The 27,579-nt window shown below is 37.4% G+C and overlaps 1 protein-coding gene and 1 long non-coding RNA gene across 2 annotated transcripts in view; one reads left to right on the plus strand and one right to left on the minus strand.

Moving 5' to 3' along the window:
- Positions 1-4,888, minus strand: part of LOC131278516 (uncharacterized) — a 160,353-nt gene extending 155,465 nt beyond the window's left edge. Inside the window, exon 1 of the long non-coding RNA XR_009185853.2 lies at positions 4,627-4,888. This is a non-coding gene — a long non-coding RNA (uncharacterized lncRNA). The remainder of the gene's footprint in view (positions 1-4,626) is intronic.
- Positions 4,889-5,008: 120 nt separating this feature from the next.
- Positions 5,009-27,579, plus strand: part of PRKAR2B (protein kinase cAMP-dependent type II regulatory subunit beta) — a 97,828-nt gene continuing 75,257 nt past the window's right edge. The window contains exon 1 of the mRNA XM_058297156.2: positions 5,009-5,592. Within this exon, the coding sequence (XP_058153139.1) occupies positions 5,283-5,592 (310 nt within the window). The 5' untranslated portion in view covers positions 5,009-5,282. The remainder of the gene's footprint in view (positions 5,593-27,579) is intronic.

Genomic DNA, 27,579 nt, shown 5'->3' on the forward strand with positions numbered 1-27,579 from the left:
CCTAGTTGCCAGAATCTCGGGAATCCAACGGGGGAAGTAGGCCACTTATATGGAGTTTATGAGATCAAAATCAAACCCCTTCTTTTCAATACAGTATCTCATCCACACAATCAGCTGTACAAACCTCTCCAGAAAACACACTTCTCCATCTTCTGCTACGACTGTAGGATGGTGGAGGGGCTGGAGGGTGGACAATGCTGTCAGCTCCTGATATAAACTTTTAACTAATACTTAGCCATCTTCTCACCCCCAGAGGCACCCAGCATCGTCAGATTCCGTGCTGGGTTCTGCGAGGCAGATGATCTTACTTATTGGCTTCCTCTCACTATCCCTGGACTCCTCACCCAAGCTTAGGTTTCAGATTTTTCTCTTTTAGGTTATTAATAGTTCCAAAATTACAGTAGGTAACTCTAATCTGCTCTTGTCCCGACTCCTGTTCTTTTTGCTTATGAGTTGTTTTTCTCAATTCCTTTAGCTACTATTTTAGTTAAGTTTTAGGAAACGGAGGTAAACTTAGGGGTCTAACATGGTCCTTAACAGGAAATCCACATTCTATCCATGAAATATGGTGTTTGAGTACATATTCTTTGTTGCTTTTTAGATCTCTTTAGTTTTTCAAGATCCCTCTAAGGAGTAGAGAGAAATGAATTTGCGTTTGGCCAAAAAAACCCAAAAAACAAACAAACAAAAAACACAACTTATGCTTTGATGTTAAGGACAAAAGTTACATTAAGCAGCTGATTTTTCAGCATGATAATAAGCTCTTCTTGGGAATCTACTGGAGTGGTTCTCAAAGTATGGTCCTCAGAACAGCAGCATCAGCAGCATCTGAGAATCTGATAGATATGCAAATACCCTGGCTCCCACCTCAGACCTAATAAATTCCAAACTCTGGGAGTGGGGCTCAGAAGCCTGTGTTTCAACAAGCCTGCTAGACGATTCTGATACACATTAAATTTTGGGAACCACTGGTCTTCTCCAGGCAACCCCTCACAAAGTTGCACTTAGAAAGGAACATTTTTACTTAGTTTTAGGCCAAATGTTTATAATATTCTTAGGCTATGAGGTGACTATCTTTTAGTAGATGGTAAAGGGTGCTGGAACCACTTATAGTCTCTCTTTGGGACTTATCTCTCCACTGAAAAAGCAAGTCTTGACCTGTTATTTGTACTGTCTAACCACATCTTTATCTTGCACCCACTGGCCACATTAACTGGACCAGGAGAGGACCTCTCACTCAAGGCCAGCCAATTCAAGTGGTGGTAAAGACCAGTTTGATTCTCTCTGGGGAATTCGAGTTAGAGGCACCAAAACTCTAGTGAGTGCTGTGCTGCTAAAATGTATACAGAACTGAGAATGATGGTCACAGAGGGTCCTGTGCAAGCACAGCCCCCGTGTCCTTCCATCTGCCTACCTTTTCTTGTGTGCATGACCATGAATAGGTATATGTATTTCTTGAACCAAAGGGTTTTGATCAAGATACATCTGAACTACTGATAAGAAATGTTGCATGAGTGATTGGTCATATTTATTACTGTCCACTGTAAGTAAAGCTTGCACAAACAATTGCCTTATCCATGTTGTGGTTTGGTTTTGGCAGTTGCAAGTTGCCAAAGATAAGTTGATGTCTCTATCCAATACCTGTTTAATTTCCCACGTGAAAACAAATTTGGTAGCACTCTTATTTCATCCCAACTCCAAGCCCTTCGAGTTCTCTTACAATGCCTCCAGTCTGATTCTCTGAAAAACTAGTACGAATTGCTTTGTAAATCAACAACCAAAGAATCAATATTAGTGATGTTCTTTTAAAGAACTCATGATGAATAGCCCTCATAAACCACTGTACTCCAAGGTTCAAAAGGAAATATTTTGAAAACAAAAGTAAAGAAAATCATACAATACCACTGAAAAAGGTTAGGTGGTAGTAAATAAATCCAGAATATAATTTGAAAAAAAGAATGTTTGTTCTGAGGACAACAGTGACATAATTATAGATACATAGCAGTAAGTATCAGAATCAAGATTTACTTCTTCAGGTCATGGTTACTGATTTAAGAATGGATACAAATAAATTATTAGAGATCTTTTTGCAAAAATGTTTTAAATCCAACATGCCTTCTTTTAATATACTTTTATATGATCTCCCAGGCTGGGAGAGACCATATCAGTCATCTGATCCAATTATACATTTCACACTTGAGTCACTACTATAATACTAAAGAAAAGAGAGCCACACAACCCTGACATTGTGGTTGATGGCAGAGAGCCATTTGCCATTCCTTATACATTAAGGTTACAAAAAGGAATAAATGCATTTTGAAACACAAAATGAAGGATCAACTTTAAAATATGGTTCTGGTAAATGTTTAGAAAAGTAGTGCTTTTTTCTTCTGTCATTTCTAGGGGAAACAGTGTTTAACATTATGACAGAAATGGAAAATTTTCCCCACATTTGATTGCTCAAAAAAAAGATTACATTTCCAAACTTTCCTTATAGTCATGTGTCTCTTTTATTATTGATGTGTAAAAAATTATCCCTACACTGACAGCCTTAAAACAATCTTAATTTTATAGTGCTTATGAATTTTGTGGGTCAGGACTGTGGACAGGGCACTGCAGGGCTTGCTGCTTCTACCATGCTGGCATGACTTCTATCATCCAGATTCAAGGGGGGTGGGGACTTAGACTTCAACTTCTGAGGGAGGAATGGCAAGTTCACATTGTAGAAGAGCACATGGAACAGAAGATATTGTTGTAGGTAACTGGACTTGGCCCAGCGGTTAGGGCATCCATCTACCACATGGGAGGTCCACGGTTCAAACCCCGGGCCTCCTTGACCCGTGTGGAGCTGGCCCATGCGCAGTGTTGATGTACGCATGAGGTGCCCTGCCATGCAGGGGTGTCCCCCGTGTAGGGGAGCCCCACGCACAACGAGTGCGTCCTGTAAGGAGAGCTGCCTAGTGCGAAAGAAAGTGCAGCCTGCCTAAGAATGGCGCCGCCCACACAAAGAGCTGACACAACAAGATGACGCAACAAAAAGAGACACAGATTCCCGCACTGCTGACAACAACAGAAGCGGACAAAGAAACAAGACGCAGCAAATAGACACAGAGAACAGACAACTGGGGTGGGGGGGAGGGGAGAGAAATAAATAAATAAATACATAAATAAATAAATAAAATCTTAAAAAAAAACATATTGTTGTAGTCATCTTTGGAAAATGCAGTTTGGCACTCCATATGTGACCACGTGGCTAAGTTCTGGCCAAAAGGATATGAGGAATTGGTGTGTTTAATTTCCTGGAAGAGTTCTTTAAAGGGTGTGTGTGTGCACGAAGGGGTGGGCGGGTTCCATTCTCTCTTCCACTGAAATAAGAAGGAGATGACTGGAGGTAGGTAAGCTATTTTCGACCACAAGATAGAAGCCATAAAATGAGGATAACCCAGCAATGAGGTGGAAGGAGCCTGGGTCCCTGATGGCCATAGTCACCATACCATTTACATTACGGAGAAATAAACGTCTTATCTTGTTTAAGCCAAAGTATTTACATTTTATGCTACATGCAGACAATGCTAATCTTCATGAATACAAATATAATTATAAATATGAAGAGAGATGATGCAAATTTATCTTAGATAACTGGATCTGTAAAGACAATAATGCTTACATGGTGGATATTCGACTAATATGCTGTGCCATGTGAGGATCAGGTATTTGATAAAAGATTACTTTCTTCAAATGCTTGACACAATTAGAAGCATTTACTATAGTTTAAAACAATATAACATTATCATTATGAGGTTGATAAGAAATGGAAATGGAGAAATACATTCCTCAATGGAGTGAATACCAGTTGAGTCAGAAACAAAGGAAGGGTTAACATCAAGACGTAATTTTATAAAAAGGGACTGGTTTGTTACATTTTGCTTTCTAGTTTTTGAGTTTCCTGAGTCATGTATTTACTCTTTTGTGTGGGTGAAAAGATAAACCAGAATGACTAAGTGAGCTTGCTCTTGAACTATTTTATTTACAATGATATGGTAGTCACTGTAGAAAATGAAGCATATGTATTTGCATATTTTTTAAACAGTAAAAGACAAGTTTCCCAAATTCAAAATTTCAAAGTAAGGGACTTCTTTTAAAGCACACACTTGTAATTCTATTTCTCTTTATATTGAAGTATTCCTATGTTGTGAAATATAATTCAAAATCACCCAAAGCATAAGAGAAAGTTTATAAATAAACAATAAGAGGATAATCAGGCAAAGCTTTTTTGCTTTAGAACCATCTGTCCTGCTTATGACTTTTTACTCAAATTGCGGCACTATTCTTCTTGAAGGGTATTAATTAACTTTGGTAAGTGCCACAGTAAAATGGTGCATTTGTCTCAATAAATAGTAGTAAATGCATCGAGTGTATCATGGAATGGAACAGATTCAGTAAAGCTAAACAAAATAAGCAAGATGAATGAGGAAAGACTAGATAAAATGTGGTGAAAGAAAAAGATGTCACAAAAATGGAGTATTATTTCTTTATCTAAAATAGACTCAGTACTATTACATGAATTTAAACAAGAATTATTGAGCAATACAATTAGATTCTAGCAGAAAAAGAAAATGCCACTACCGAGGTGAAAGCCGAGGTCTCAGGGCAAACCGCGCGGCAGCAGCTTCGCCTGGGTTCACGTGGAGAAGGGCGCGTGGGAATGCAGGTGAGTGGACCGCCCCCGCCGGGGCGTGCGGACAAGTGGATACCAAGGCCAGCCTCGCAGGGGACCCGAGGGAGCGCTGAGTGGGGACTGCACGCTCCGGGCGCGTGCCCCACGGGCCCGCCCGCCTGTGTCCTCACCCCCGAGACCAGCAGAGCAGCCGGAGCGCGGCTGCCGCCTGCGGAGGTTGCCATGGTTTCTGGAGTCACGTGGGCGCGCGCTCTGGTTCCCCCTCCCGCGCGCCGCGGCGGGGGGGGGCGGGGCGGCCCGGGCGGGGAGAGGCGCGGCGGCGGCGGGAGCGGGAGGAGCTGGAGATGCTGCCAGCCCTTCCCCGGCTGCGCTCGCTCAGCCGCCCCTGCAGCCGCGCCGAGCAGTCGCGCGCCTGTAGCCGCGGGCCGGGGCCGCCGGGGCCGAGTGCGCCGCGTTCGTAGCCGGTAGCGCCGCCAGCGTCCTCTGCGCTCTCTCGGCGGCCTCAGGGCCCGAGGCCGGACCGGGGGGAAGGCGAGGGCGGCGGCCGCCCGCGCTGGGCAGTCCCGGGACGCGGCACCCAGGCGCCCGCCGCCCCGGAGGCAGGATGAGTATCGAAATCCCGGCGGGGCTGACGGAGCTGCTTCAGGGCTTCACGGTGGAGGTGCTGAGGCACCAGCCCGCCGACCTGCTGGAGTTCGCGCTGCAGCACTTCACGCGCCTGCAGCAGGAGAACGAGCGGAAAAGCGCCGCGCGCTTCAGCCATGAGGGCAGGACCTGGGGGGACGCGGGTGCCGCCGCTGGGGGCGGCACCCCCAGCAAGGGAGTCAACTTCGCCGAGGAACCCTTGCACACCGACTCGGAAAACGGGGAAGAGGACGAGGAGGAGGAGGCCGCGGACGCTGGAGCGTTCAATGGTGAGGAAGGGATCCCCTCCGCGCCCCGCGAGTCCCCTCACCCCGTACACATTTCTCCACTTTGCTCTTTAATCCTGCAGCTTTCCTCACCCACTTCTCTGCATTCTCCACCTGCCCTACCTTCGCATCTCGCCCACCCCCTCAGCATCCATTTCTGTCTCTCCCATTCGCCCACCTTCCTTCTCTGCTCCCTTGTCATGCCCTCCCCCTCTTTTCCTCTTCTGGAGGTGGAGGAGCTGAAAGGTTGTGGTTCCCCCTGCCCATCTGCCCCACTCTTCCAAGGCACAGCGGCAGAGGTGGGCCGGTGTGATGTGGGCATCTCATAGGAGACAGTTTTCTTTGTGGCTGAAGATATTTCTCTTGATGGATACCATTGTACATAAAAATAACTGGCTGGTCCCCTTGGCATTCTCTTTCCGCGTGAATATTTATTAATGGAGCGTCCAAAGGGAAAAGGCGAGGGGTATTGAATTTAGTTGGCTTTGCCGTGTTAGGACGGTAGATTCACTAAAAGGAGCAAGAAATGAGACTCTCTGGGGACATAAAATTTATGGTAACAGCTTTGACATTCTTGGAAATAAAGTAATCTATTATTTTCCAAGTTACCAGTACTGTGCTGTGTTATTTTTGGACACACAACAAAGGATCCTACTTAGCCTGCAACCCTTGAGGTCTTTGGAATGAGAAACGAGCTAATGATCTGCTTTTTATTTAAAACGCATATTGTGCGATTTGGTGCATTTTAAAAAATATGTTTTTTTAAGAATGTAAAAAATACTGTAGGAAGTTTTGAAAGCTTGTTGGTTGTCTTTAGAATGAAAAGCTATTGAGTAATTGTAAGGACTGTGCCAGACTCTGAAGCTAAAAAGAATGAATGGGAAAGAAGAAATTTTCTCAAATAACTGCTCCACCCCTTAGGGTTGCAACCCTCTTCACACCCAACACACACACAACACACACACAGCCTCCGTGGTTTATGCATGACTAAATCCCATCTTTTAGGCATTCTCAAACTACAACACCATGGTGTGTAAATGTGCGAGTGTTTTCTCTTTGTGGTTGTAAAACAAATATGCAGGCAGCATTGCACCAGCTTTTGTTTGTTTATTTGGCTTGTGGTTTGTGTGTCTACAGTGCAATTCATATAATAAAAACATTTTAAGGTGTCATTTCATCTCCCTGTATATGCTCCTAGGAAGATGTTTCTTTGCTTTGCAGAATCACATGTTGAAATGTGTTATAAAATTAATGTATTTTTTGCTGGTCTAAAGCAATCACATAAACCCTAGAAATTAGTGCTCTATGAGGAAAAAAGTCAGAACTATGATTATTTCTAGATTTTAATTTTGCCTAAGGGAGGGTAAATATAGTCTTAATTTTTCTTTTTGCATAAGAAGTTATCAAGTGCTTTTCTTAAGAGAAACAAGAGAAAGATAACAGAATATGTATTTTAACTAGATGGAAAGAAGCCTATAACGGATAGCACAGAAAGGGGAGAGGCATCTGGTACTTTGCTTATGCTCCTGACACACTTACAGATACATGAGCACCTATACACACACATACACACGTACAAGGGAAAAAATGATTAGTTTCCCAGGACTAAATAACTCGGTAAAGAATAGCTATATGTTTAATACTATATGTTGTTAATATGACTAATAATATTTTGTTTGTATGTTTTTGAAGTGTTTTACATTGATGATTCCATTTTCTTACAAAAACATACACAGAACAAATTTTATTTCTGTAGCAGATAAAGAAATAAGCTGTTGACTTTTAAGCGGCAGGGATCAGTATCCATATTTTTATATTCTCCAAGGTACCTTTACTCTAAGAATTGCTCATTGTGAGTTTTAATAAACATTTGTTGACCCACTGCACTATTTATTCCCTAGTCCCTATCCCTAGGAACTTTAAAATGTTTTTGACTGCAACCAACTGCAATTTGATCATGATCTAATGCACATATACAGTGTATGTATAAATACATAACTGAAACTTTGTCAACAATACATCACTCTACTAGGTGTAGTTCTTTCTAATATTTTCTGTTCTCATCAGTTCTGTCTTACTTAAAAACAAGTCAGTTGTGTTGAGATCCACAGTTTAAAAAATAATTATAGACTACAAGGGATTGGCAGACTTTTTTGTAAAGAGCCAGGTAGTAAATATTTTAGGCTTTGTGGGTCTATGGTCTCAATCACATATTCTTCTTTGGACCAAAGCCATAGTTTGAGGAACCCAGATAAAAGGGGGGAAAAAGTCAAAATAGTGCCACCGGGGGGTCGGGGGCGCGGAATAGGACTATGCCTAGAAATTATAAGCCTGTCAGTTTAATATCTATACCCAGAAAAGTGCCAAAACAATAAAAACACCAGTTACTGTGTAATTCTCCTAGCATAGTAAAGAACAGAAAGTGGAAGCAAGTCTTAATTTACTGTGACACAGCACGAAACGTACTATATCAGTAATTCTTAAATTTTAGTATGCATCTCAAGGAAGTTTGATTCAGAAATTCTTGGAGAGAATGGTACCGGTGAACATGGGATATGTATCTTAACAGACATTCTAGATCATTTTGATATAAGTAGTTCCTTATCCATACTTTGGGACATGTTGTCTGAAAAATCAAAATATAGTGATGGTGGTAATATCTTCTTATTTTATTAACAAATAAAAAGTAATACTTGCCATTTATAACATTCTCTGTGTGTCAAGTACTGCCTAAATACTTTAATTCATTATCTCAGGTTTATGACAAGGATGAGGCTGTAATTTGCCTGTTTTACAGCTAGTATATGACAAACCAGAATTGCGACACAGGTGGGCCTGGCTCCTATCCCTGGTTTCTTGATCATCTTGCAGTATCTCCAGAAAGGGCTGAGGTCAATACTGCCTGAGTGTTCTGTATATGTCAGACTTAATATTTGAGACCTTTACCGTGTTTTGCCTTTAAGTCTCTGAAATTTAACTTGTCCAAGGTCACAGACTAGTAAGAAGCAGAGCTTGGTTTCTTACCCACATCTATCTGTCTGACCATGAAGCCTAAGACAAACAGCAGGAAGATCTTCCTAAATGAAATGTGTACAATTGGCTGAAGCCCAGATCATGTTTTCCTGGTAAATTTCCCAGGAATGCTGATGCTTTTGCATCGATCTGTCCATACCTCCCTTATGAATCCCTTTGGACAAGTGATGGCATTTATGAGAGGTTGGGTTTAAAAGGCAAGTTTTTGTGCATGAAACTGTGCCTATTGACTCAGATAGGGATTAAGTATATGACCTTGATCTCATAATGTGGTTTAGTCAACTGGGCACCTACAATTAGCTGGAAAAATGGAGTCTCATCTAGGATTCAGTGACTTTTGAGAGTCAAGTGGCATGGCCATGTATAGCACTAGACAAAATAATAGCATGGGTAAAAGTGGTCTGTATTTCTTTCCTACCTCTCCAGGGAATCTCTTTTTCTGCCGATAACTTTCTCATCCCTCTCCTATTCTCATCTAATTATACAGCTTCTAAGTTTTACTTTCAGTTTGCTATCAGCTAATTCTGGTTGAAAAGGCAACCTTAGGTATTACAATAATAGCTTTTATGGTGACTCTCTCCAAGGGGACTCTTGAAGACCTGAAAGAAGCTATCTCTTGGTATCTACTCTGCCTCCCTCTTTCCCATCCTATGTCAGTGAATAAAGCTTGACGTGTCACTTTTGACAGGGTATTGTCCCTAGGCCTAGAATTTATTACAAGGGTGTACAGTAGGCCACAGAGTTGAACAGTGCCAATTTGGAGTAGGGTCTATGGTAACTAATGATTTTAGACTTCACCGTGAGATCTTGTGTTGCTCAGTAATTTCATCAGTGAATTGCTGAAATGATGAATTAAATATTATTCCAAATTACCCTGACAAATTGAAATAAATTACATATGGGTACATAACAGTCGATGTGGGATAAAAACAAACATCCTTAACGTAAAGTGTGGAAGAAAAAACGAGGGTTCAAAGTGCATACAGAAATTTTTTTAAAATAGCAAATCATACATTATAAAACAAGTATACCAGAAGTCTATAAATTGAAACTTACCATATAATAACTATGACTTAATCCTCTTAAATTCTGCCCCATGTCAGATCTCTGATGGAAAGTCTGATCTACCTATGATTTTTAAACTTAAAGGGAAATGCGTAATTTAGAAGAGATCCTAAATATGCAAAATATTGGAAATTTAGAGCTCTTGGGAGTTTAAGAGAACTAAGTTACTTATTTATCATGAGAAATGATTAAAGAAGAATTGATACAAATTTTCGTATGTCTGAAGTTCTCTTAGAGAATTATGAACAAATATTCATCTGTTAGAATTAGAAGAACTAAGTTTTGTTGTAACTTGAAGAATAAAATAGAAGTGAGTAATTATCTGTATGAAACGGTTTACGTGGTATGCCTAAAATGGGTGGCAGAAGTGGTGTTACCATTTAATTGTTCAGGTGACCTAATACAAATGACTTAAAAAGAAAATATCCTTTCAGTGTATCATCAACTTCTTAAATATGTTGAATTGGTTTGAAAAAGTGTTTTATCAAAGTTAGTTTTTTAGATTTTCAGACAACATTTATTTGTTTTATGTATGAAGCACTGTGCTATTCTTGTGGACCTGTTACAGTATTAATAGGGCCTATATCATAAGGTTGTTAGAGGATAAATGGGTTAATATTTGTTAAGTTCCTTAGAACAGTGTATAAAGCGAACACTGATTACAAGGCTAAATAAATTATCTCATTAATATGAAATCTTAAAAAAGTTTAAATTTTTCTTGTAGGATAGCAGTTCCACTGGCATTTTGTGGAAATGAATCTGGTATTCATTGCACTCTTTAGGGAGATGAAGTAGGAAATGAGCTTATGTGGCAGTTCCACTTAGAGTTTAATGTGAAGATATGCTACGCAGTAATGAAACCACATCCTATCAACTCAGAATTCATACCTAGGATTTTGTAATTAATGATGCTTTGTGGTATTTCGCTATTAGAGATTTACATGGTAGTTTTAAATCCTGCAGTGGATTACATCATTCATGACAATGGCTAAAATATTGAAGCTATTATTTTAGCTATGAGCCTAAAACAATAATATTAGAGGAGATTTTTAAAAATACTTTTAGTTACAGATGGTAATTGTGAATTTTCAAAATGGAATAATTTAAGAACATTTATTATTTTAATAGTAGTATAAAGTGGATTGCTTTAGGGATTGAAATTGGCATCAAAGGATTTGTAGTATCTTTTCTCATTTACCCATTTGTTGCTTTAAGCTTTGGGAAAAGGAACAGAGGTAGGTTGCAGGGAGAAAGACAATAAAGCCGAGAGAGAGGAGCAAAATCACTTGGCAAGTCTGAAGGGTTCTTTGAATAGCTTATATTTTGTCTGAAGAGACAAACTTACACTTTGTCTGTTGAATGAAAACAGCCAAAACAAAAATTGAAGTATTGGTTCATTTTTCTACCTATTTTAAGAATCAAACTGTTTAGTTATTAAGACAGTTATAATCTTTCTCTTTGAGGTTGCACATAAAGTGATGTAACTGTCTGGGTTGAACAGGAGTAAATATTTAATGGTTATTTATTGTTGCAAATCTTATTCCATGGATACCAGTAAATTTCTAGTTGTCAAGATTTTGTTCGTAGCTTTGTTTCTTTTTCGACTGTGTAAATACTAACAAAAGACTTTTGAATTCGTCCTTAGGAGTTTATTTACGAGCCATTTAGAAAGTCATTTATGGTATGTAGTAGAAGTACTACTTCACCTATGGTGGAGGTTGGGGATTGATGGAATATTTTAGGGTGAAGGATTCAGAGAGGGAGATTGGAGTGACTGAGCACAGGGTCTATGTTAGTGGTGTCTGGAGTCACAGAAAACCAGGAGGAGGCTAAGAGCTGGGATGACCTGTTAGAAGAAGGAATGTGTCAATCTTGGAAAATAGAAAGTCTTTCTCATTCACTCGCACTATACAGATATTTATTGGAAGCCAACCCCATGCTTTTTTATTTTTTTTTAAGGAAAAGAAAAAGGATTGTTATTTTAAATGTACTTTTTCTGGGCCTCTTAAGAAAGAATCTTTTGTCAGAGACTTCCTCAAGATAGCATATATAATATGCTTCGTTTAACAGATGGGTACCTGAGAGCCTTTACCCAAATTTAGTAGGTCTTGGTCTTATTATACATTTGATCTTGTTCATAAAATATCACTAACATTTTGAGTGCTGTTTATACTAACTTATATTTTATGAATTCTTTCTGTCTTGCATCAAGGTGATAGAAGAGGTTTAAAAGGCTGGACAACAGAAAGCATCTTTGTATTTGACTTGCCTTCAGAATTTCCTATTTTTTATTCTTTTTCAGTGCAGTAAAATTTAATATTGATTTTATTTTTGTATCAATTGCCTAGGAGACAATTGGAAAAGAAAGAAGAGTGCAATGATTTTTCTGAGTTGGATGAATGGTTTTTACTGTGATCTTTGTCCTGTTCCTGTTATCCTTATGGTCTTATCCATACCATTTAGTTGTAGGGGGGACAGTCTCAAATCCCCACTCTAAAACGTAAAAACCTCACTATCAAGCTATTCATTATCTTTATTTTATGGAAATGAGTTTTATATTTCAGAAATTCAAAGTGACTCAGACTGTTCCATTATGTAATTATTTTGTGGAAAGAATTTGAGCTAAAATTTTCAGGTCATGGCTTACATGAAAACAAAACAATCTAAAAAAAATCAGAAATATAAACACAGTTGGTGTAGCATTTATAAATGTTTCAGCAATAGGCTCTGCCATGTGTAACTTAATATGTTTAGAAAGGGGAAAAAAATCTAGTTGCTGCTTTAAAAATGTTTCTTTAAAAAAAAAAAGTCAGGAAAGCGGACTTGGCCCAGTGGATAGGGCGTCCGTCTACCACATGGGAGGTCCAAGGTTCAAACCCAGGGCCTCCTGACCCGTGTGATGAGCTGGCCCACGCACAGTGCTGATGCGTGCAAGAAGTGCTGTGACACGCAGGGGTGTCCTCCACATAGGGGAGCCCCATGCACAAGGAGTGCGCCCCATAAGGAGAGCTGCCCAGCATGAAAGAAAGTGCAGCCTGTCCAGGAATGGTGCCGCACACACAGAGAGCAGATACAACAAGATGATGCAACAAAAAGAAACACAGATTCTCATGCCGCTTACAACAACAGAAGCAGACAAAAAGAACACACAGCAAATGGACACAGAGAACAGACAACTGCGGGGGGGCGGGGGAAGGGGAGAGAAATAAATAAAAAATAAATCTTAAAAAAAAAAAAGGCAAAATATAAATGCATGTAACATATAAAAGTGAAGCCAAGAAGATACACTGTATGCATTTGTTCCGGTATCCATTTGGCTAGGGACTGACATTTTTTAATTTACTTTAACTGTTCCAAGACAAACTCATTCATGGGAGTGACATGGGAATGATACTGAAGGGTAACAAAGAAGGGGAAAAGCATAATTTTGCTTGAATACATTTCAGTTAGACCTAAAAAGCATCTTTTCAAAAGGTCATGTTGAACTAAAACATGACTCAGCTGTTTCATTCCAGTTGTTATAGAAAGTTAATGTTTGTTAAGTGTATTCTTTTTTAAAATATATTTTTATTACAGAAGTTTTGAACTTCCAAAACAATCATATACATGTACAGAATTCCCATATAACGCCCCTTTACCAACACAGCACACAGTTGTGGAACGTTTGTTACAGATTATGAGGTATTATCAGACTATTACCACTAACTATGATCCATAGTGCACATTTGGCATGTTTTTTCCGTACCTATTATTACATAGCACATCTTTGGCATTGATGCAAAAATATTACAGTATTGCTGTTAACGGTAGTCCATACGTTACATTAATTGTGTTTTTTCCATACTTCTTCAACTCCAGCCACCCTGCAATAGTGAATTACATCCATTCTAGTTCACAGAAGGACATTCTTTTGTTAGTACTATTAACCACGATTCCCATCCATCTCTGGATTCACTGTGTTATTCAGTCTCTAGATTATTCTCTAGCTTTCTTTCAGTTTACGTTTACATCCCTAGACTACTCTTTTCAGCCACAATCCTATTTTTTTTTTTATATTTATTTTATTTCTCTCCCCTTCCCTCCCCCTCCATTGTCTTCTCTCTGTGTCCATTTGCTGGGTATTCTTCTGCATCCACTTGCATTTTCAGGTGGCACCAGGAAACTACATCTCTTTTTGTTGTGTCATCTTGCTGTGTCAGCTTTCTGTGTGTGCGGCGCTACTCCTGGGCAGGCCGCGCTTTTTTCATGCGGGGTGCTCTCCTTGTGGGGCACACTCCTTGCGTGTGGGGCACCCCTACGCAGGGTCAGCCTTGCATGGCATAGCACTCCTTGCGTGCGGCAGCACTGCGTGTGAACCAGCTCACCACACAGGTCGGGAAGCCCTGGGTATCGAACCCTGAACCCTCCATATGGTAGGCAGATGCTCTATCAGTTGAGCCACGTTTGCTTCCCCACAATCCTATTTAGGGGATCCTATAAGCCAGCTGCTACTCACTATAGTGTGTTACCTAAATAGTATTCTTTTTATTTACTAATAATTATTGCAAACATTTTTGGCTGATTTTTGTCAAATGCTGAACAAGGCCCTTTATGCATATGTGATTAAGTCCTCCTCAGGGAAACGGACTTTGGCCCAGTGGTTAGGGCGTCCGTCTACCACATGGGAGGCCCGCGGTTCAAGCCCCGGGCCTCCTTGACCCGTGTGGAGCTGGCCCATGCGCAGTGCTGATGCGCGCAAGGAGTGCCGTGCCACGCAGGGTGTCCCCCGCATAGGGGAGCCCCACGCGCAAGGAGTGCACCCGTAAGGAGAGCCGCCCAGCGCGAAGGAGGGAGCAGCCTGCCCAGGAATGACGCCGCCCACACTTCCCGTGCCGCTGCCGACAACAGAAGCGGACAAAGAAACAAGAAACAAGACGCACCAAAAAGACACAGAAAACAAACAACCGGGGGAGGGGAGGGGAAATAAATAAATAAAAATAAATCTTTAAAAAAAAAAAAAAAAGTCCTCCTCAAAGTAAGTGGTGGTGTCAGGATTCATACCTGCCTGTCTGACTTCAGAGCCCTTCCTCTTAAGTATTGTACATATAATTCATTTTCAATAACTCTTTTAGCAGGAACATTGTAGAAAAGAATCACACACACATATATAAAAGATAACTACTTTCTCTAAAAATTTGTAGTCTAGCCCTACCGTGATTTCTCTCTTTTAAAATTGGTTTTCTCTGTCTGTTCCACCCAATTAGCATTTCATGTCCTTAATTTTTTTTCATGTACTTTCAAAACCTGATAAAATGTTTATTTTAGAGATAAACATCTCATATACTGAGCTGTTTTTTTAAATTCTTTAAGCCTTTTTGACCATGTATCCTTATGAAAATCTTTGTGAGCATGTATTCCCAGTATGTCTTCATTTGTAAATTTTATGTGTCCACTGTATTAATTTATTATTCATATAATAAGGCATCCCAAAATGTAAATTTTAAAAGGATGAAGTAAAAAATAACTATAGTCAAGTTCCAATCTTCTTGCCCCCCACTCTCCCAAGGATTGTCTTCTATACTGTCTCGGGGTATGGACACCATTTTGGAGACCATGATTCTAAATGATACAGTTTAACTTGATACTGTATTTTTAAGGTGGCTATAATAAACTTTGATTTCTTGACTTAAGTTCCTAGATTATGAAGGACTAGACAGGGTCCTAGCTTTTGTGTGTGTGTTTCTTCGACAGTAGACATTCAGTAGATATGTTGTTTGACTCAACATATGTTTGGAGGAATATGGAGGAAAATTTATCTCTTAAAAGGAGGTAAAATGATTATATTACCTGAAGGTTAGAACCAGGCTTTTTCTTTTGAACCTGTATTCCTTATTTATTTCTTCCCACCCCCTTATTGCCTGCACTTGCTGTGGCTGTTCATCTTCCCTGTTTCTTTAGGAGATACCAGGAATGAACCTGGGACCTCTGATGTGAGAGGGACCCACCTAATTGCTTGAGCCACCTCTGTTCCCCTCTTTGTGTGTCTCTTGTTGCGTCATCTTGCCACACCTGCCCGTCATGCCATCTCGCGGTCTTGCTTCTCCCTTCTAGGAGGCACCAGGAACCTCTGCTCCCTGCTTTGTTGTGCTCTCATGTTTTCCTTCTTATGTCTCTTGTTGCATCAGCTTGCCACGACTGCCTGTTGCACCAGCTTACGGTTTTCTTTAGGAAGCACCGGGAACTGAACCAGGCACCTCCTGTGTAGTAGGCAGGAACCCAGTCATTTAAGCCACATCCGCTTGCCCTGTATTCCTTTTTGCACCTTGAACTCTCACCTAGATTGTTGAGTAATAATGTTCTTGGTGCACGATTTAGAGACATTACAGTAAGAATCATGTATTACAGAGATTTAGTTAAGAAACACTAAATTGTGGAAATGCCAATCAAGATTAGAAGAAAGTCTGAGGTTTAAAATAGTTTAAAAGAAATGCATTTCCATAGAGTATCTCAGAAAGGATGGATACCTGTGGAGATGATAATTGCTTAGGAGACTTTTCACTGTGTGCTTTTATGTAATTTTTTTGAAAAAATGCCTCTCATGTGTTTGTATTGCTTATTAAATACATTTTAAATGTAAAAAGACATGAAAGAAATGCAGTTATTTTGTAAATATCCATTAAGTAGACATATAAAACAGTAAGTAGAGACACACGGTTCTAATTGATGGTGCCAAATATTTTTGCTTCAGTTATTCTGTTGGTCTGAATTCCCAGTCCCCTCTCCATATCTTTCTATCAAATCCCATCCTTTCCCCAAAGACTAGCCTACATTTCACTCTACCAGAAATCTTTGCAAGGTTCCCTGGTTGACGTTAATACTATCAGTACGACTGGATGAGTACTCCTTACATCAGAGTAAGCTTTGCAGATGTCAGGTTTCCTCTCTCCAGAGACAGTCAGAATATGCAGTAATATGTCCTTTACCTCTTAAGTCTTTCCCACATGTATTGTGCATTCCCCATAGAATGTGTACAAACATTTAAAAAATTAAACTCAGTTGAATACTAAATGTCCAATAATAGTAAATGGGTATGATGTATATTTCTGAAGTGATCGAAACCTTCTTAGGCATGTAAATATTCAAATAGTCTCCTAATTGTCCTTTATATTAATGCATTTTAATATTTTCATGAAATATAAAAGCTTTAACCTGTTCTCAGTTGAGTTGCACAAATTTAGACTTCATTATATTGAAAATAATGAGGTTTTATTACATTGGGACCTGGTATTTTTTTATTCTACAAAATGCAGAAAACACAGCCATGCAGGCTTTCTTGCCTGTAAGAATTTCACATTCTAACTGAGGAGATATTCTGACCCCACCTAACCTCCAATGGTGTATGTCACTGCTTCTATTTACATGAAGGTTACATATGAATTAAAAGTGGTTTGTTGCCTCGAACCTGCTTGAGTGCCTGCTGCTCTCCTCCTTTTATTGTACTGTGCACCTCTTAAGGCTTACTTGCTCTTAGGATCCCTCCAGTTTTCTCTGCCTCCAGCATGGACCTCTCCTCTCTTTACGTTTCATATTGACATAACCACCTGCTTATCAGATACCTCCACTTACATGTTCTTCAGGCTCCTCCATATAATTTTTTCCCAAACTGAATGTGCTATCTTCTTTGTTGTTTTTTCCTGTGCACTCATGCCTTTCTTTCCCCCTGCCCCCCATTACTTTGATAAACATGGTCTCTGGAGCCCCCTTCCTCTGCCACACACTTTTTAAACCTAGTGGTTTACTGTCGTGGGGTTGGGAAAGCAGATAATTTTTAGTTGCCAAAAAATTATGAGTAGAGACTTGAAAAATATGAAAAAGTGAATAATTTTTAGAAAACATGACTAAACTTTAGCAGGAAGTCTGGGTTTGAATACTGGCCCTGCCATTTTTATAACTTTTAGGACATTGATTAAGTTACTTTATGATCAATTTTCTCATCTATAAAATGGGAATAGTGATAGTACTTAACTCAGGGCTGTAAGAATTAAATGAATTAATAGTGCCTGTTACATACTAAACGTGTATATGAGTTTGTTAAGAGAAAAAAAATGGGAGGGAGGAAGGAAAAATTTTAGAAGCCAGTGAAAACATGACTGTTTAAAAATTGTTTGGATATGTATCAAACTAGAGATTGTTCTCAGGGCAGTGTAGTAATAGAAAGTATGTTTAAAAAATTATTAATGAAAAGTATAAAAGTGAAGTCTTGAAATTTTTGTTTGTCTCAAACTTTAAAGAATCCCTGCTTCTTTAAATCTCAAGCTGCCCTTCAATGCCTTTTGAAATTCAAGGTAAATAGTTTGACCTTAAAAGAAAAAAAAAGAGAAGGGAAAGGATAAAGCCTGGCTTTGTTTGCATACCATTCCCCTCCCTTGTTAACTACTGTTTAACTGGTAGAATAAATACATTTGTGTCTGCAAAATACTGCAAGTGTTATTTGAGTTTTAACCAGTCATTTTTTTTAAACTGAGGAAAGAGTAGGTAGGAATATTGAAAATAGTTACTTTATTTAAACGGGATGCAGATGCTTATAGTAAAAATATGAAAATGTGCCTAAAATATAACTTAACTGGGAAAAAAGTAGTTGCATTAAATTAACAGCTTTTTCCCATTTCCTTGTGTCATAATATTTATAAAAGTAAGCTTTTGGTGGGACAAATTTATACCTCTCCAAGTTTTACATTAGTATGTGGTTTTATATTCTTAAGACATATTTCTGTACTTTCTCTACTACAAATTGCTAATATAGTTATATAATATTAGTAGGGAAAAAAGACATTCCTTTTGGATATCTTTGTTTTTACACGGACTTGTTCACAGCCCTTTGGTTTCAAATTTGACTTTTACTAATAACAATTTACCAACTAAGCAATATTAAGGGTTTTTATTCATAATAATTCCTTAAAATAATTTCCTTATAATTTTTTAAAAAGAATCCAAAAGGTATTTTATTGTTTAAATTGCATTTAAAAATCATTAGTAAAAAGGATATTTATGAAAAATATTTAAGGACCACATTTAGCATTAAAATACAATATGAATTAATCCAGCTGGGAGGATAGTGGCAGATACAGATTTTTATCTACTGAAACCGAGTAGAACAGAAAATAATTTTTTCCTCTTTTTTTATTGTGAAATATTTCCAACATGTACATTGAAACACAGACTAAATAAGAAACATTTAGGCCATCCCCCAACTCTAAAAATTTTAACAATTCAGTTTTTTTCTTATAAGAAATAAAATATCACATGTGCAGTAGTTGTACCCTTCTGTATATTTTTCCTATACGGTTCTCCTCTTAACCTCTCTCCTCAAAGATAACCACCACTGTGATGAACACGTTCCTATGCATGTTTTTGTAGTATTATATTACATAGGCATTTATCTGTAGGTAAGAAATAGTGCTGTTTTGCCTCTATTCAGTTTATATAAACCATGCCACTAATAAAAGTTTCATTTATGTAAATTATTCTTTTAACTTATTTTTGAGATAATTTTCCATTGAGTCATGTACTTAATAGATTATTTATTCTAAATTATTACTTAGTATCCCTAGTGTAAATATACAATTTATTCATTCTTTGATGAATTTTTTTTTATTATTGTAGTGCTGTAGTTTGTGTATGTGTGTATCCCCTCATGCAACTGTGTTAGAGTTTTAATAAGGCAATTTTCATAGTATGGGATAGGCACCCTTGGAGAACTGACTTCCTCTCATTTTTTTTGCATATACAAACTATTAAAGTTATAATAGTTATTTTCTTTTTTTCCTCATATTCTTTCATAAGCTTGTCAGTGGAATTTTTCCAGAGACTACATGATATGTAATATTGGACCAAATTTGAATGCAGAGGCAGAGATAAAACCCAACGATCTTATATTGTCCAAATTTGCAGAAATGTAAAACTGTCACTTTTTTCAATAATTTTAAAAAAAATAGTTACTTTTCATAAAAATATATTATTTATATTATGTGTTTTATTTTTGCTAGTTTCAGATGAATTAATATTTCTAAAATGTATCAATTTAATTTATAATGCAGTTAATATTGATGGATCTAACACAGACAGTTTTTAAGGGTGTAAAGAGGTTTGAGACCAAAAAACATTTCAGGACAGCTCTCTAGGAAATATACTTAAACCTGGAAAGGTGGGTGATAGGATATGCACAGCCTTAACTCACCCTCATATTGCTATATTGTTGTACCAGTTTACATTCTCATCAGCATTATAAGAGAGTTCCTGGTTCTTATTCAAACTAACATATGATATTGTCACATTTTAACAAGCGTTGCTAGTAGGATGAAAGTTAGATGAAATTGTATCATGAATTTGCTTTTTCCTGATTACTAGTAACATTGAGCATCTGTGACATATTTGTAGTTCATCATCTGTGAAAAAAAAATTTTTTTTATTTGCCATTTTTCCCATTTGGTCAGTTGTGGGTTTTTTTAAATTGATTTTTATGAAAATTTCTTTCTCTTTTTTGCCTCCCTCCTTTTCTGTCTTTTCCTCTCTCCCATCCCCTTCTCTCCCCCTCTCCCCTCCCTTCCCCTTCTCCTCTCCTTTCTCTGTCCTTCTCCTTCTCCCTCTCCCTCTCCCCTCCCTCTTTCTTTTTGGATGTTTTGGTTACTAATCCTTTGTTGGTAATATGCATTGAAAAAGTCTCCCAGTCTTGAGCTTGTCTTGTTACTTTGTTTATGATAACTTTGGTTGAACAAAATTCCTTAATTTTAATGTGTCCTAACAATCCTTTCCATTATATTTATATTTTTGTGCCTTGTGTAAGGAATCTATCACTACCCCCAAATTAAAAAGATAATTTCTTCATTTTGTACTGAAGTTTTAAAAGCTTTGATTTTCACATTTAATGTTTTAATCCAGCTATTATTTGTGAATGGTATGAGAACAGGACTCTCATTTCATTTTTTAAAATATGTATCATGTATTGACTAATTTTCCCCCACATTTTTTTTCCTATCTGGTTGCATCATCATCTCTTTGGTGTGTTGCTTTGTCGCGTGGGGGCCTGTGCCTCCGCATAGATTTGAGATGTCTTCTTTCTTCTTTTACCAGGAAATCCCAGGGATTGAACCTGGGTCCTCTATATGGTAAAAGGGAGCTCAGTTGCTTTAGCCACAGCCACTTCCCCCACAGATTTTTAAATATCAGTTTCCATATTATGTGAATGTATTTAAGGTCTCTCTTCTGTACTATTGGTTTATTGTATATCCTTTCATTAAATAGTCTTTCGCTTATTAATATGACTTTATTATGGTCTTGATATATGATTAGATAAGTAACTCCCACCTTATTTTTCTTCAAAATTGTTTGACTATTCCTAGGCTTATTATTCCATAGTACTTTTAGGATAAGCTGCTTCAATTTTCTGAAAAATTTTATTGGTAATCTTATTGGAATTGCATTAGATTTATAAACATACTTTCAGAGAATAGACATTTTAGTGATAGTCTTTATCTCCATGAACGTGGTATATTTCCACTTCCTTAGTCTTCTTTTCATATCCTTCAATCGTTTTCTTTAATTTGCTCCATAAAGGATTTTCCAACTTAGTTTTATTCCAGGGTATCATTTTTTGTTTTATAATTGGGATTTTTTTCCTGTTACATTTTCTAATTCATCATTACTAGTATACCACCAAACAGACTAGTTATTTGTGTATGTTGATATGGAGTAATTTTACTAACCTCATATTTATTGTAAGTTTACTTAGATTCTGCACATTAACTTTTCATTTCCAATTCCTATTCCAGTATGATATTTAAAAGAAATAGAGCTAGTGGTCATTTTTGCCCTATTCCTGACTCCAAAGAAATGCTTTCAAGGGTATATCATTAAATATGATGTTAACTGTAGATTTTTGATAGGTACCTCTCATCAGTTCAAGGACTTCCGCCTTGTATTTTTGGGGAATTTTTAATTCATAAATAAGTGTTGATTTTGAGCAAATGGTTTTTCTGCATTTATTGAGATGATCATACTGCTGTTTTTTCTTCTGTCAGTAAATGGTGTATGTTTTATTAGTAGTTTTTCTCATGTTGAGCCATTGCAGCTTTCCAGGAATGTGCTGGGTTGTATCAATGTTACTGTTTTAATAAATAATCTGATTTGCTCGTGTTTTATTTAGACTTTTTCTATTTGTAGTTACTAGCCTCCAAATGGCCCCCAATGATCCTGAATTCTTGGTATTCATGCTCTTGTATAGTCCCTTCCGATATTTGCATAAAGCTTACTTGTGTAACCATAGGATAGAATTGACCAATAGCAGAACTGATACTGTAACTTCTAAGATTATGTCATAAAAGACATTGTGACTTCTACCCTGCTCTCCTTTACATCATTCACACTGAGGGAAGCCAGTTTTCATGTTGTGAAAACACTTACACAGCTCTGTAGAGGAGTCTGAATATCAGGGAATTATAAAGCCTTCTGCCAGCAACTAGCACTGACTTGCCAGACCTATGAGTGAGCCATCTTGGAAGCAGATCCTTCAGTACCAGTTGAGCCTTTAGCTGACTGCAACCCTGACTGACATCTGACTGCAACTTCTTGAGACTCTAATCTGGAAGCATCCAGCTAAGCTGTTCTTGAATTCTTGACCCACAGAAACTGTTAGATAATAAATGTGTTTATTGTTTTAAACTTAAATTTTAGTGTAGTTTGTTATGCTGTGTAGTAGAGAACCAGTACAACATCTGTATTTGAAAGTGGGGATGTTTTATAATTTTTATTTTTTGTACTACTATCCTGATGCTATTTTAAAATTAAAGTTATAGTAACTTCATAAAATATATCAGGTAGCCTTCTCTAGTTTTCTAGTTTCTTAAGCAGCTTTATTTGTCAAGTCTTCTGAATCTTTTGTGGGGTAAACTTCATGATGAGTTAAATTTCAATAGTGGTTTTTATTTATTCAAATTTTCTATTATTAAATTTTGAAAGTTTATGATTTTGTTACAAACATTTTACTCATTTACCTTAAGTTTTCAAATTTATGTTAACATAGTGATTCACATTATTGTCTTATGATTTTTCAAATATATACTGAATTACATTCCTCTGCTTTTATTCATTAATTTTTCTGGAGGTTTCATTGATCTGGTTCTATTGAAACTTTCTTTTTTCTAGTTCATTAATTTTTGTTCTTGTTTAATTCCCCTTTTTTTATGTTTTTCTTGTTATTTTTCTATTTCCTTAATAAATATGTCTAAGACTATATGAATTTATGCCGAACAGCTTTAGCTATTTTCAGATAGCATTTTCATTATCATTCAGCTCTAAATATTTTACAATTTCCATTGTGATTTCCTTTTTTACTAAGGATTATTTAGGAATGCATTTTAAAGCTTCCCAAAAGAAGTCTGATTTTTTAGTTGCTCTTGTTCATTTTTAGTTTTAATATAACTAAGGTTACTAGCTTTTTAATAATGATAGGTCAGAGCTCTGTCAAACTCCATTGAGCAGTTAGGGCTGGATGCCCTGGGTTTCCTCAGCACTTGATTCATACACTTTCCACACTGAATTGCTATTTTTGTTTTCTCTTCCCTGATGGCTAGACAAGAGCTTGAACTGTTTCTGTTCTGATTTTGAATGATCACAATAGCACATTACCTAGCATGTGGTATGCACTCAGTAAGTGGAAGAGTGAACGCTTGTAGAAGAGTAAAAAGTTTATTTTGATATCTGAAGTTGCTGAGAAGGCCCAATGACTCTTCATTGTATGAGGGGAAAAAATATTTTAAGGTACAAAAAAAGAGATTATACTTGTTTCGCTGAGGATTATAAAGCTGTGCTTTCATTTGAGGTTAAGGGGATAGCATGAATCTAATTTCCACTCCAAAAGTAAAATTAGAAAAGACTTGAATTCACAGGTGAATTCTTCCAAGCATTTCAAAAAGAATTAGCGCCAATCCTGTTTAAACTCTTTCAAAAAATTGAAGAGGAAGGAAAATTATGCAACACATTTTATGAAGCCAATATCACCCTAATATCAAAGCCAGATAAAGATACTACAAGAAAAGAAAATTACAGTCTCTCTAATGAACATAGATGCAAAAGTTCTCAACAAAATACTTGCAAATCAAATCCAACAGCATGTCAAAAGAAATCCAACAGCATATCAAAAGACAAGAAAAAAAAATTAAAGGCATCCAAATAGGAAAAGAGGAAGTAAAACTCTCACTGTTTGTGGATGACATGATCCTATACTTAGAAAATTCTGATGTGTCCATGACAAAGCTACTTGAGCTAATAAATGAGCCAGCAACATACACGATACAAGGATACAAGATCAACATGCAAAAATCACTAGTGTTTTGTACACTGGTACAAAATCAGGGGAAAAATTCCATTTATGATAGCAACAAAAAGACCCAAATACCCAGGAATTTATTTAACCAAAGAAATACAGAACCTATATGCAGAAAACAACAAAACATTGCTAAAAGAAATTTAAAAATACCTAAACAAATGGAAAGACGTTCTGTGTTCATGGATTGGGAGAATAAATATCATGAACATGTCAATCTTACCCAAACTGATTAATAGATTCAGTACAATACCATTCAAAATCCCAACAGTTTACTTTACAGAATTTCAAAAGGCAATTACTAAATTCACTTGGAAGGGAAAGCGTGCCTGAATAGCCAAGAGCATTCTAAAAAAGAAGAGCAACGTGGGAGGAATTTCACTGCCTGACCTTGAAACATATTACAAAGCTATAGTGGTCATCAGCATGGTACTGACATAAAGATAGACACATAGATGAGTGGAATAGAATTGAGAATCCAGAAATAAACCCTCACCTATATAGTCAACTGGTTTTTGACAAACCTACCAAGTTAGTCTTCCAACCAGTGGTGCTGGGACAACTGGCTATCTATAACCAAAAGAATGAAAGAGGACACCTACCTCACTCCCTGTATAAGAATCAACTCAACATGAATCAAAGACCTAACTATAAAAGCCAGGACCATAAAACTACTAGAAGAAAATGTAGGGAAACATCTTCAACACCTGTGGTAGGTGGTGGTTTCTTGGACCTTTCACCCAAAGCACATGCAACAAAAGAAAAAATAGATAAATGGGAACTCCTCAAAATTAAATACTTTTGCACCTCCCAGGACTTTGTCAAAAGGGTGAAAAGGCAAAGCCAATTCAATGAGAGAAAATATTTGGAAATCACATGCCAGATAAGGGTTTAATATATAGGATATATAAAGAGATGTTACAACTCAACAGTAAAAAGACAGACAACACAATTTAAAAATGGGCAAAAGACTTGAATAGACATTTGTCCACAGACGAAACACCAATGCCAAAAAAACACATGAAGAAATGCTCAACATCACTAATGATTAGGGAAATGCAAATCAAAACTACAATGAGATATCATTTCATACTATCAGAATGGCCACTATTAAGAAAACAGAGAATTACAAGTGTTGGAGAGGATGTAGAGAGATAGGAACACTTATACACTACTGGTAGGAATGCAGAATGGTACAGCCACTGTGGAGGACTGTTTGGCAGTTCCTAAAGAAGTTGAATATAGACTTGCCACATGTTCCTGCAACACCACTACTGGGTATATACCCAGAAGAACTGAGAGCAATGACACAAACAGACATTGGTATACTGATGTTCATAGTAGCATTATTCACAAGTGCTAAAAGTGGAAACAACCCAGGTGTCCATCAAGAGATGAATGGATAAACAAACTGTGGTGTATTCACACGATGGAATATTATGCAGCTGTAAGAAGAAATGAAGTAATAAAGCATAGGACAGCATGGATGAACCTGGAGGACATTATGTTGAATGAAGCAAGCCAGATGCAAAAGGACAAATACTGTGTGCTTGCATTACTATGAAGCAAATATATTGTGTAACATATTGTATGATTCAAAAATTTTTTTTACATGTATAGTACATTTAATTGAGAAATGTATGTTTTTATTCAACTGTATTATCTTTTTTTTAACTGTTTATATTTTCAATTATTAAATGTACAAAATAATGTTTAAAAAATACATGAGGTAAAAGAAAAAAGAAAAGACTTGGAGTATTCCAGTTAAGATTTAAGAGCCTTAGCTAGATCAGCAGCCGTGGAGATGGCAGTGAGTTGTGGAGTCCATCAGGAGGTGCAAAGAGGATAGAATTGATTGGGGAGGGAAAAGAGAAGAAGGGTGAAGCCATAATTACTCTCTTTCTAATGATTTTTGGTGGATGCTGTGGTTATTAAAAATTAGGAAATATATTTGTTTATATGTTTGTTTTAGATGAAGATGGTAATTGGTCAGAACTGAAATTCATCAGGGGTAGACAGGGATTGGGAGAGGTTTTTGCAAAACTCATTGAATTCTATGTTTCGTTATGTGTGAATTTCACCTCAGTTTAAAAGAACATTTGGCAACATCTCTAATTTATGCTATGTAATCAAAAAGAAGAAAATTGATCCTCCAAGTCCTTCCTCTCAAATAGTTCCCATGATGTTTGATCATAAGTACTTTGAAGGTACATGTTTCATGATCTGTATCTTTTTAGGACCAAGATGATGACACTTTGGAGAGGATCCTCCAACTGTGATTCTGTCCTAGTATCCTTGCGCCTCTCCAGAGGCCTGTTGCCATGGATTCTTAGGTGACGTGTATCAGAAAACAATTCAGTGGCTCACAGGACAGTGGCAAACAACTAGAGTATCTCTGAGTATTTGTGAAAGTGTCAAGGCTCACAGTCTTTTAACAAATGTATGGAAAATAGCTAGTCCTTTAAAATACCAGAATTAAACCTGTATAAAGAAGTTTAAAAATTACACCTCTTAGGCTCATTAGCAAAATATATCAGGACTTATGTTGTTGTGTTGTTATTGGTGTTTTTTGCTTGCTTGTTTGTTATTGATATTTTAATAAGTTAATTCTACCTTGGTTCAAAGGTAAGCTTATTTCACTTTTAATTTTTGAAACCGAGGCATAAGAGAAATTAATTTAGTCTGAGCTAAGTATTTACTCTGTCAAAAATAATTAGCTTACATAATTTCAATTCATACAATTTCTTTTTTTTTATTTACTTAAACAGACACCAGATTCAGAAAGCTTTTATTGCTGGAAAAGGCAAGGATGAGAATGCTAATTATTCAACTTAGGCCAACATTATTGTGTATATTTCACTTCAGGGTATAAGAATGCTTTTTTCAAAAAAGGCCCATTTAGGAAGAAATTGCCACTGTACATACAGGACAAGAGTTATTACAGTGATGAAAGGCAAAATGTCAAAAAAAGTTTTTAAAATATCCCAATCTTTTTTAGTTTTTCTAAATTATTATAAGTTTTATTTCTTATGTTTAAACCCATCATTACTATCTCATTTTTCTATTAATTGAATTTGGCGATATACTTGGCTTCATTTTTTAAGAAGTTTTGGATCATAGAAGGGTTAAACAACTATGACAAGGGAGGAGCATTTGTGTGGGGTGTCAGTGGTGGGAGATACAAGAGAGAAAGTTCACCTGAGCATACCTATAAGGTATATAAATATGTTCACATGTTCACGGGGCATTGCCACAGTGGGTAGAGGTTCATACGACAACCAAAAAAATAATTCCTATCCTGGGGAGCTCTGCCACATTCTCTAATGGTACAGCAACAATCCCTCAGGTACAGGGGCAGTGAAGGATGGTCCATTGATGGGCCCTTGATATTGATGGCTATGCTTGTAAGCCTTTTGCTCTTGAAATTGCAACTTAGCCTAGTGTTGTAGGGTGCCTAAGAGTTACCTCCTGAGAGCCTCCATGTTGCTCAAATGTGGCCACTCTCTTAGCCAAACTCAGCATATAAATACATA

This window comes from Dasypus novemcinctus, chromosome 5 (assembly GCF_030445035.2).
Source record: "Dasypus novemcinctus isolate mDasNov1 chromosome 5, mDasNov1.1.hap2, whole genome shotgun sequence".
Taxonomy (NCBI): domain Eukaryota; kingdom Metazoa; phylum Chordata; class Mammalia; order Cingulata; family Dasypodidae; genus Dasypus; species Dasypus novemcinctus.